The 11,276-nt window shown below is 34.9% G+C and overlaps 2 protein-coding genes across 3 annotated transcripts; both read left to right on the top strand.

Moving 5' to 3' along the window:
• Positions 1-153: 153 nt before the first annotated feature.
• On the top strand, positions 154-4,017 carry LOC110658579 (uncharacterized). 2 transcript variants are annotated; one of them, XM_021816262.2, is made up of 4 exons: positions 154-316; positions 1,591-2,746; positions 2,868-3,095; positions 3,672-4,017. In XM_021816262.2, the coding sequence occupies exons 2-4, from the start codon at positions 1,593-1,595 to the stop codon at positions 3,712-3,714; spliced, it is 1,425 nt and encodes a 474-aa protein (XP_021671954.2). In that variant the 5' UTR covers positions 154-316; positions 1,591-1,592; the 3' UTR covers positions 3,715-4,017. The 2 variants fall into 2 exon arrangements, with proteins under 2 accessions (XP_021671954.2, XP_021671952.2); XM_021816260.2 differs by having other exon boundaries at positions 157-316; positions 3,667-4,017.
• A 1,780-nt stretch (positions 4,018-5,797) lies between these two features.
• On the top strand, positions 5,798-10,508 carry LOC110658581 (calcium-dependent protein kinase 33). Its single transcript, XM_058145357.1, has 8 exons — positions 5,798-7,161; positions 8,359-8,502; positions 8,687-8,839; positions 9,225-9,340; positions 9,433-9,600; positions 9,684-9,811; positions 9,993-10,092; positions 10,178-10,508. Exons 1-8 carry the CDS (start codon positions 6,441-6,443, stop codon positions 10,250-10,252), a joined length of 1,605 nt encoding a protein of 534 aa, XP_058001340.1. The 5' UTR covers positions 5,798-6,440; the 3' UTR covers positions 10,253-10,508.
• Positions 10,509-11,276: the final 768 nt, after the last annotated feature.

The following is an 11,276-nucleotide window of genomic DNA, read 5'->3' as shown; positions in this document are numbered from 1 at the left end:
AGTGGATTCCTTCCTCCCCATGACAATTCCAGTTGGGCTTAGAGTCCTTGGACATTGGGCTTCCTTAGGCATGGCAAGATCAGCTGTATTAGACCCAAAAAGGGACAAGAAAGTACTTTCCTATTCGTATCCGTACTCGGTAGAATACAACCCCAGAGATCCCAGAAAACACGAAAACTAAATGCTCAATCTTTTTCATATTTCAGATTTTTTTTTTCTCTTTTTAATAACCCCTTAGAAGATTAGAACTATTATTATATTATTGCCATAGAGAAATAGAGAACGAAAGAATCCACACAAGAAGCTACAAACCAAGGTAATCAATACAGTATTTTTGGCGTTTTCTTTTTCACTTGTTTCTTTTCTGAGTAAAGATAAATTTACGGTGTAAGAGAATGAAAATTTTTTTAATTCTTTATCTTCAATTTAATTCTTTATCTTCAAAATTGAAGAATTGTTCTGGGTTTTTTGGGGATTTTGATTTGTGAAAGAATTCTAACGGTGTTTGTGGCAATTTGGGTTTGGTTGTTATTTGCATGGCATGGTTTATAATTTTGGAAATATGGTTTTGTTTATTGTTTTGATAAACAAAATTTAAATGATAATAGGCATTTAAATGATGATAGTGTAGAGCAACCTGAAGGGTAAATGAAGATGAAGTGGAGGTTTAGAAATGCTCTATGCACTTGAGACGCATGGTTTTTTTTTTTTTTGGGTAAAGTGCACTAATTCATTGAACAATTGGGAATTAAATGTGTATTAGTAAGTGATGATAGCCTAGGAAACCTCTGACACAATCCAAGCTTATCAATTTTGTTTGTGGATTGGGGTTTCCTTATTATCTTTCTTGGTAGACATCAAACAGTTCTAAGCAAAGTGTTTTAGTGCTTTTTTTAATAGCTTCTTTAGAGTTGCGGATGACAATTGATCTTCATTCCCCACTTTTTATTATTATTATGTGGAGGCTATACGATATTGTTAACTTTTTGCTAAATAGCATTACAAATTTTTCTTGGTACGATTTGTTGTTTTGTTATTTTCCTGAAGGGTAGTTAAGGTTATTGAAAAGATGGAGTTGATGCACACCTTTTTCTCCACTTGACATTCATTATTACAATTGTATAATTTTGTTTCTGTGTAATGCTTATATGATAAAAACTGTTAACTGCTCTGGGGGTTGTATATTTAGCATTGTGGAATGCATGAAACTTTTAAGTAAGAAAAAAGAAGATGAAGTCATGTCAGTTGGATGTGTAGTTCTTTCGTTTTTTTTTTTGGAAGTTAGGCAGTAACTTGGGTAAATATAATCTAATGTTGATATTGTTATAGGCATTCATGCAACCTGTAATGTATATGTTTGCTAGATGTTGCCTAAGGAAATCTATATAATTCATTGTCTTTTTCTCTTTCTTGTTTCTTAATTGACATCGGATAAAAGAGTCTGCTAATTGATTAAATGCTTGAGATTCTTATGTGATAGCATCACACATTTAATGGCAATGCAATTCATATTTTACATATGCTTTCTGCACATAAATATGCTATATTAATTGATTATTTATTAACTTTTGCTGTTTAAAAATTGTCCAGGGATGGGTTTGGGTTCTTCTGAGATAGATGTAGAAGACATTAGTCATCTCCAGAGACAATGTGGTTCCACATCTGCTGGAGAATTGGATGTTGATTTCACAGGTGGTAGAGAAGTAGAAGCTGAAGGTTGTGTTTTTGAAAACTCAGTGGCTACTTGTGGATTGCAAGTAGATTCAAACCAGTTGGGGACACAGGGGTCCTCTTCTCTGCCTGATGATTTTAAAATTGAGAACTTGGAATCCCCTGTTGACAATTTTCGTTTACTTCCTACGGAATTTACCTATCATCAGCAGATGCAGCCTCCATTGAAGGACGAAGATTGCCAAGGTGAGATGGATGAGTTAAGTGGCAGTTATTTTCAAAAAACCTCGTTTCAATTTATGGCAAAAACTTCCCACAGTGAGAGGGGAACTGAAGGTTCTGCTCATTCACAGGAGTTGCCTATAACAGTAGATGACAGCCAGCCTGAGAAACTGGAGGGCAAATCTAACTTAGATAGGTTAAAAACTACTGAGAAAGAGGAAGTGAATGTCTCTAATGAAAAGCCAAACTGGCGGGAGAGTGAACCTAAGAATGGCAACTGTCATTCAAGAAATACCCCAACTGAAAGTGGGAGGATGGATGTAGCCCATTTACATCCGCATTCTTCTGGGAACACCTCTAAACATTCAGCATTGCCACCAACGCTAAGACAAATGTCACCTGAAAAGCCCGTGCACACACACCAGTCTCCCGAAGGCCATGGGCCGCTGTCATCACAAGAAGGTTTCTTAGAGTCATCTGATCCACCTACATCATGTAGACCTAGAAAATCTTCTTCACGTGAAAGGTCAAGTAGACACAAACGTAGACAATCTTCATCACCTAAAAGGTCTGATCAGGCTAAAAAGGTCCCATCTCGAGATCATTTGTCTTCCTCTACTAAGCAAACATCTGCCTCTCCGCATAGGTCTCAGTATAAGGATGGTTCTTCTCAAAATCGCAGATCCGCATCACCAAAATTCCGCAAATCACCAAGAAAATATGGAAGACTGGAGAAATCGGTGTCACGATCACCCATTAGGAAAAGGGATTCCTCATCTGGATACAAGAGAGATCGTCGCGGCAGGTCTCGATCAAGTTCCCCGCATGTGAGAGACCGTCACAAGTCCCCTAGGTAAATGTATTATGTTAGCAATTTTATCTCTTTGGGTTATTTGTAAACACACATGCATATATGCACCCACTCTAATGCACAGCTTTTGGATGGCATGGTGATTTCATTCTTTTGGCTTTAGGGTAAGGAATTCTCCAAGGCAAAGATCTCCTCCTGGATATCACTCCAGCCTTCGCTCTCCTCGTCAGAGACCCTGGGTTCCTCCTCCTAATAGGAGAACAGGATTAGGGAAACTAGGAAACAATTTATTTGTTGCAGGATTTAGCTTCTTGACCACAGAAAGAGATCTGGAAAGGAAATTTTCTAGGTTTGGCCGTGTACGAGATGTTCGTATTGTGCGTGATAAGAGGTAAAAATGTCATTTTTTGATATTGATTTCCCAATACTGGTTTTACAGTGCACTGCTCATAATATAGCTCTTATGCAAGTCATCTGGTCATGGAACCCATTGTCTATTGATATAATGGCAAAATATAATCTGTGAATTTCAGATGAACCTATTTTTTACGTACCTAATATTTAAAATCACGTGGCATTGTTTTTAGCTCATAGCATAAGGTCATTAAATAATTCATGATTCAAGCACAAAAAATGCTTATAATAGAAGAGATATTTAAGGAGTGGTTGGCATGATTTAACCAAACAACCCCACCCCCCCCCCTTTCCTTCTCTCTCTCTCTCTCTTTTTTTTTTTTTTTAAAATCCTGCTTAAAGATAGACGTAAATAGTAAAATGCTATATCTTTTGAACATTGAAAGCAATTTATCTCATTATGTTGTGATCTCAGTAATGCTAATATTATTTATTGTGGAGATGTTGTCAGTGGATGCAGTTGAAGCTTCAGTATGGATGTTCTCTTTATTTGGGCTTGAAATGTATACCTCCTGGTTGAATACTGATTTTTCTTTTCTGCATATAAGGTCAGGGGATTCTCGTGGATTTGGTTTTTTATCAATGGAAAAGGATGAAGATGCAGATGCAGCAATTAAAGCCCTTGATGAGACTGAATGGAATGGTAGGATTATCCTTGTCGAGAAATCAAAATCTCATTGAAGCATCAATTATAAGACGCCCCTGTCTAGTCTGAATATGATAATTGCTCAACCTCAGTCAGCTGGTAAATTTTGGTTGAAAGAGTGTGATATAACCTTAAAAGTACATAGTAAATCCTTAAAGCGAACAGTCTAGTTTTGCAATTTTTCTCATATGTCTGGCTGTATGATACCTTGGCTGTTTATCATGTTAAATCATATTCATCAGCACTTTGATTATTTGAGAAGTCTTGAAATTTATCATCAATGTTGGAGCAAAACTAATAATGATGATATAGAGATATTTAATTATTAATAAATAAATTGTGGAATGAGAAAGTGCCACAGTGGTGGGCTCGTTCACATTTGTCACAATAACAAAAGAATTCCATTAAACTAGAAGATAAGCAAGCAAGAAGCAATTAATACTTGCAAGCAATGTTTTTGTTTTCCTTTGAAAAAAAAAAAAAAAAACATGGGCTGCAAGCAAGCTCTTTGGCCTGTTCTTAACAGATAGAATGCCAACAAATACAATTATTTAGATCCTTATAATAAAAGATTCCCACCTAATAATCATCATCAGTTTCTTTTATTTTTTGTCAGAAAGAAGATTACAGTTTTCAGCTGCTTTTCTATGACGATGACTATGCACCTTCTTAGAAACTCAGAACGTGTCGTTTTACCATATCAAAGCCGCGTTAACAACTAATAAAAACATTTCTAGAAAGCCAATCCTGCTTCGCGTTTCCCGCTTGCACGCAACAATACCATTTGACCACGTGTCCTCTTACAACTATGAATTCCGTGTAGGATTTGGGACCCATAGGGTCCGAAACTGGCCCTATGATTGCTGTCCCAAATTTTAATACGTTGGATTTTGATTTATTTTTGGTTATTTAAAAAATATTATTATTAAATTAAAATTAATTAATTTATTTATCAAGGTGAGCTTTTTATTTTTTATTAAATTAATTAATTTATTTAAAAACTCTTTTAATCACAAATATAAAAAAAAAGTTACTTGATCACAAAATTTTAAGTTATCACTAAGTATAAAAATTTATCTTATTTAATTAATATTTTATCTCAACTTCCTATTAAGTAAATGAAGAATTCACTTTACTTTTCAATAAGTAACTTGCTTATTCTTATGAGGATAAGATATTAAGAAGTGAACTTTTTGAAAAGTAAAGAATACGAATCAAATAAAGTTTTAGTAAAAAAATATAAATAAATTTAATTATTATTTCTAGCCAATTTCAGATTGAGTTTGATTAAGATGATTCATATTTGATTTTAAATTTTAATTCAATTATAGTTTCAATTTTTATTTTTTAATTGGTTTGGTGTATGTAATACCTTCATGCATTCCTCACATTATTTAAAAAAAAAAAAATTCAAATCTAAAATAGGTTGTCTGATCAAACAATTAATTCAAATTCAAATAGGATTCAGCTTTGGAAGGAGGGTTGAAGCCAACCCTTTATTATATAAGGTCCAAATTCTTAAACCATTGATGATTTCAAATTTAACCCAAGCCCATCTCAATTAAATTCAAGACTTGAACCAGTCTCCAATAGTACCTCTAAGCATACAGCACAAATTTTCTTTTAAAAACTCTGACAGAGAAGAAAAAGATGGTTAGGGTTAAATTCTTGATATTCTCTAATATGAGATGTTAATTTAATGATAATTAATGCTATACATATAAAATATGAATAATTTTGATAATAATTTGGATATATTTAAATGATTTTCTCTTTAGGTTTTAAAAAGTCAATAACACTTTTTGAAAGAAAAATGAAATTGTTGGATTCCAAAACATGTGGGACAGCAAAACGTAATAAATGGTATGAGATTTTGACACCACATTCACATTCATATCCAACCCACAAACATTTTATTTGTATATTTCAAAATTTATATAAGTAAAAGAAAATTAAGAGATTCTATATTTATCTCATAAGACAAACAGATTGGATTTTAATATTGAAAATCATTTAAAAAAAAAAATGAAAGAATATATGAAGAAGCCTTCTGTCATATTTTGTGTGCCTGGGATGAGAGAGAAGCCTTTTCTTAATGGTCCCTTTCGCCGGTTGATTGTGTTGTAATATGCCTCTCTCTCTCTCTCTCTCTCTCTCTTTGAGAGGTCACGAGAATTTACTGAAGTTTCAGTCCAAAAGTTGACCAGTTTCTCGTTTATCCATTTTTTTTTTTCCTATTAGATTTTTCTTTCTCAAAAAGCCTTCACCTCCAAAGCCTGTAACTCTGATCTACTTTGGCTGCAGCCTTCCTAAGTTGGTACCATTAATCATTTCTCAGTTTTTGGGCTTTCTCCTAGGTCCTATCTGGTTGTGATTTGTCTATTCCTGCTTCTTTTTTATTTATTTTATTGTTTATCTCATCCCTGAATTTCTGAATTTTGATCCAGAGAAAGAAAGCATCCAGAATCAGAAAGCTGCTTTCTTTCTCTGAAAACCTACTGTTTTCTTGTTTGGGTATTTCGTCTCTTTTCTAATTTTGGTCTGGGATTCTATTTTTGCGCTAAATTTTGGAACCAAAATTTCCTTGTTTTTCTTGAAAATTCAGTATCATACTCTTGTTTCCTGATCTGGGTATCACCTGAATCTGCTTCTGTGTATTGAGAAATTAGGCAAGAAATGGGTCACTGCTTGAGCAAAGACAAAAAGACTCAGCCACGGCTCTACAATGGTACTACAGGCATGCACAATCATCAAAAACCCCAAGAACCAATTGTCTACCAATCCAAATCCCCAGCTCAGCCAGCCTACCAATTACCCTCCCAGCCACCTGCACAAATCCCAAGAAAGCCTGCTGTTCCAGCACCAAGCCCAAAACCAGTCCACGGACCAGACACAATTCTTGAAAAACCATATGAGGATGTCAAGTTGTACTATACAATTGGGAAAGAACTGGGTAGGGGTCAATTTGGTGTAACTTATCTTTGTACTGAGATTTCAACTGGTAGGCAATACGCTTGCAAGTCAATATCCAAGAGGAAACTTGTTACCAAGAACGATAAGGAGGATATGAAGAGGGAGATTCAAATTATGCAGCATTTGAGTGGACAACCTAATATTGTAGAGTTTAAAGGTGCTTATGAGGATAAGCAATCTGTGCATCTTGTGATGGAATTATGTGGAGGTGGTGAGTTGTTCGATAGGATTATTGCTAAGGGGCACTACAGTGAGAAGGAAGCTGCCACCATATGCAGGGCTATTGTCAATGTTGTCCATGCCTGTCATTTTATGGGTGTGATGCATAGAGATCTTAAGCCTGAAAATTTCTTGCTCTCTAGCAAGAATCACGCTGCCCTTTTAAAAGCAACTGATTTTGGACTTTCAGTGTTCATCCAAGAAGGTAATATCTTTTTATCAATTCTCATACTGTCTCAGTCAATTTGTTTTGATTATGATAGTCTCACTAGAAATAGAAAATTTTGTTTTTCTTAAAATGATCCAATCCAGGATAGATTGGAAGAGTTTACAATTAGATTTTGCATTCTTTTGCCCCTAACTCTCTGTTGATGTGAGCTGAAATTATTCTCCAGGATTTGGTTAAAACTTCAAAATACTCGACTTACAGATTTATACATCAGCTGGATTGCATCCTTTGGTTGGAAAATCTGCTGTTTGATAGACCTAGCATGTCTTAGACCTTGCTAATAAGAGCTGAGAAGTGAGAACCTCAATACATTTCACAGTCTCTGTAGCATGGTTCAGTAATCCAAATGGTCTTCTAAGATCTTGGTTCGAAGCGACTTTCAATATTAGATAGTTGTTGCTTTTAAGCTTGCAACATTATATGGCCTCCACTCTGTCGCGAAATTAAAGCAAGAACATTTCTGCATTTTTACTGATAGTGTGTTTTATTTTGTACCTTCCATTGTCATTTACCTCTCTTATACTTGCAACTTGCTGGCTTATTCTGGGTAATTTATCCCTTTGGATGCATTTATTCTCCTCAATAATCCACCAAGCTAAGTGCCTTGAGACTGCATACTGGAGTGGACAATTTGAAGATCTTCCCTTTGTATTCTACTGGTATTAGATACCTTTTAATCTCCTCGCGAAATTAAAGCAAGAACATTTCTGCATTTTTACTGATAGTGTGTTTTATTTTGTACCTTCCATTGTCATTTACCTCTCTTATACTTGCAACTTGCTGGCTTATTCTGGGTAATTTATCCCTTTGGATGCATTTATTCTCCTCAATAATCCACCAAGCTAAGTGCCTTGAGACTGCATACTGGAGTGGACAATTTGAAGATCTTCCCTTTGTATTCTACTGGTATTAGATACCTTTTAATCTCCTCGCGAAAATAAATATGATACTCTGCAGATGAATAAAGTTGACTTCCTATTGTAGTTCAAAATTGCCTTCATTTAAGTAAAGTTGTTCTCTGTCTTAATTTGGGTGTATCTTTCCTCACAACATATGATTGCACGTGTATTTTAGGCTTGTAGCCATGAGAAGAATGTGTAATGTTGCCTATTGTATTATTTCCAGGAAAGGTATATCGTGAATGTGTAATGTTGCCTATTGTATTATTTCCAGGAAAGGTATATCGTGATATTGTTGGAAGTGCATACTATGTTGCTCCTGAAGTATTACGTCGCAGATATGGAAAGGAAATAGACATTTGGAGTGCAGGAATCATGCTGTATATCTTGCTTAGTGGTGTACCTCCATTTTGGGCAGGTAAAGGAATAGAACCAAACTATCGTCAATTACCATAACCCTTACTTTTACATTTATTTTCAATTGGCTGTCTTAACAGTAAAATGTTGGCATGATCTCTAGCTGTTAATGAATTACTACTATATTTAGTGATTAAACAATTTTCGCAAAAATATTCATTTGATCATTAATTTGTGAATTGCAGAAACGGAGAAGGGCATATTTGATGCCATTTTACAAGGAGATATTGACTTTGACAGTCAACCATGGCCATCAATATCAAGTGGTGCTAAGGACCTGGTCAGAAGAATGCTGACACAGGAACCAAAAAAAAGAATTACTTCTGCTCAAGTTCTTGGTATGGATCTCCCAAAATAATCAACGATTATTCTTTACCATGCAAGTCTTCTTCTTCTTAGAATTTATTGCGACTCTAAGGTTTCATATGGCATTCAAAATTAGTGACATTTTAGGATAGAAACATATCTGACAGTTCATTTTATGGGGATAACTTTTCAAAGTTTCTGTTGCTTCTGGTCTATTAAACACATTAAAATAAATGATGAATTTATAATGTAAACTCAGTGGCCAGTGTGAATTTATAATGTAAACTCAGGGCCAGTATCATAAAGTACAAGTGTTTTGTCTCTGTCATTATATCATTCACTTTGGCAACCCAGATAACATTGGGCTTGGTTCGTTTATTGTATTTCATAATTCTAACTAAAGTTTAATATTCTCAGAGCATCCATGGCTCAAGGAAGGTGGAGATGCCTCAGATAAGCCGATTGATAGTGCAGTCCTTTCAAGAATGAAGCAATTCAGGGCAATGAACAAGCTGAAGAAAATGGCACTGAAAGTAAGTTAAGGAATTAGAGAAGAGGACATGAGTTATGAGATACATGGATGAACAACATATTTATCTTGGAACACTTGATATTTGTTCTACAGGTTATTGCAGAAAATCTGCCTAATGAAGAAATCCAAGGACTCAAATCGATGTTTGCTAACATTGACACTGACAATAGTGGCACCATCACCTATGATGAACTAAAAGCTGGATTGGCTCGACTTGGATCAAAACTTACAGAAGCTGAAGTAAAGCAGCTTATGGAGGCTGTAAGATATCATTAATTGCAGAACTCCCTAAGTTATTTCAAATGACATCATACCAAGCTGACACTTTTATCTCCTCATTTCAGGCTGATGTTGATGGTAACGGGACAATAGACTATATTGAATTTATCACCGCAACAATGCATAGGCACAGGCTAGAAAGAGACGAACAAATTTACAAAGCCTTTCAGTATTTTGACAAGGACAAAAGTGGGTAAGTCTGTTAGGGATCTCTGATATCATGCTTATAAGAAAAAAGATGGACCTGAGTTTGCGAGCTTTGGAGATAAGATGATTTTGAAACTGCATATCTAGACGCGTAATTAAAGACACAGCTAAATCTATTTCAATCATATAGAAGATGTATTCAAATTGAATTTTTGATGTCTTTGCAGGTTCATCACAACAGATGAGCTAGAAACAGCTATGAAAGACTTTGGAATGGGTGATGATGCAACAATCAAAGAGATAATATCTGAAGTTGACACAGATAATGTAAGTTGCTTATTTGCTTTCAACCAGAAGTCTGATTCTTCTCCAAGGAGTATCTTACATTACCATATACCTGTGGGCTATGCAGGACGGTAGGATTAACTACGAAGAGTTTTGTACAATGATGAGAACTGGAAACCAGCACCAGCCAAGGCTCTTCTAGATGTACGTGATTTGTTACTATTTCTGCACGAATGTCGTTTTAAGGGGGATGTAAAAAATCTGAAGCCACTACAATAGATTTTTTTTTTTCTCTCTCTCACAAAATACTTCCAAACTGATTGAAGTATAAATTTTCCCTTGGAATTGTGAACCTATCCATCTTTTTTTTTTGGAAAATAAGAATTGTGCATATGGTGGTATGAACTTTTTAACGTTTGATTGCAAATTTGAGAATGAAGTCATGGTTTTTCTGGGAAGTTCGTATTTGTTTGCTTTTGCTTCATAAATTTCGCTACATTTTAATCTCTCATCTATTTTATAGGATAGAATAGGACTCCTTAATATTGCTGTTGAGGAGAATAGTTTTTGTATTTTTTTTTTTATTTTCTCAGCACAAGATGACACCACCAGACTATCCCATTCCTGAACTCTAGGGAGTTCACAATTTAGTTCAGATCATCAATTTTTATCGAATCAAATCGACTTTATAGATTAGTTTTGAGTTCACAATGTAAATATATTTTCTTTTAGATATACAAGTTATTTATTAATAGTATTTTTAATATTATTAAATTATTATATTATAATGATTATTTAATTTATTTAAGATAAAAAGTAAATTCAGACCAAGCTAAATTATGATATTGATCTCATCAAACGGATGGTGCATACTCCTAATAACCTCTCAACCTTACATAGGTAAGTTTTGCCGCCACCCAACTTCCATAGAACAGAGATTACGGGATGATGAGCTTTGAGTTACCAAAACAGGATGAACTTACATAAGCTTTGATCGCCATAGCTGCATAAGAATCCTTTCCGCATCCTGCGTCCCAAACCCCAAGGGGAAAACGTACTCACTAGTCCTTTCCATATCCTGTGTCCAAAAGGAGCAAAAGCTACCCGAGAATTCAATTCCATGATTGCCATGACGGTCGTGTTTAGCAACATCTTTTAACATAAGTATCTAGTATTGTAATTAGAATCGAATACTCTCTTATTTAAGCTCTATTTGGTAATAATTT

The sequence above is a fragment of the Hevea brasiliensis genome, chromosome 4 (assembly GCF_030052815.1).
Source record: "Hevea brasiliensis isolate MT/VB/25A 57/8 chromosome 4, ASM3005281v1, whole genome shotgun sequence".
Lineage (NCBI taxonomy): Eukaryota > Viridiplantae > Streptophyta > Magnoliopsida > Malpighiales > Euphorbiaceae > Hevea > Hevea brasiliensis.
This window is presented reverse-complemented; position numbering and strand designations above follow the sequence as displayed.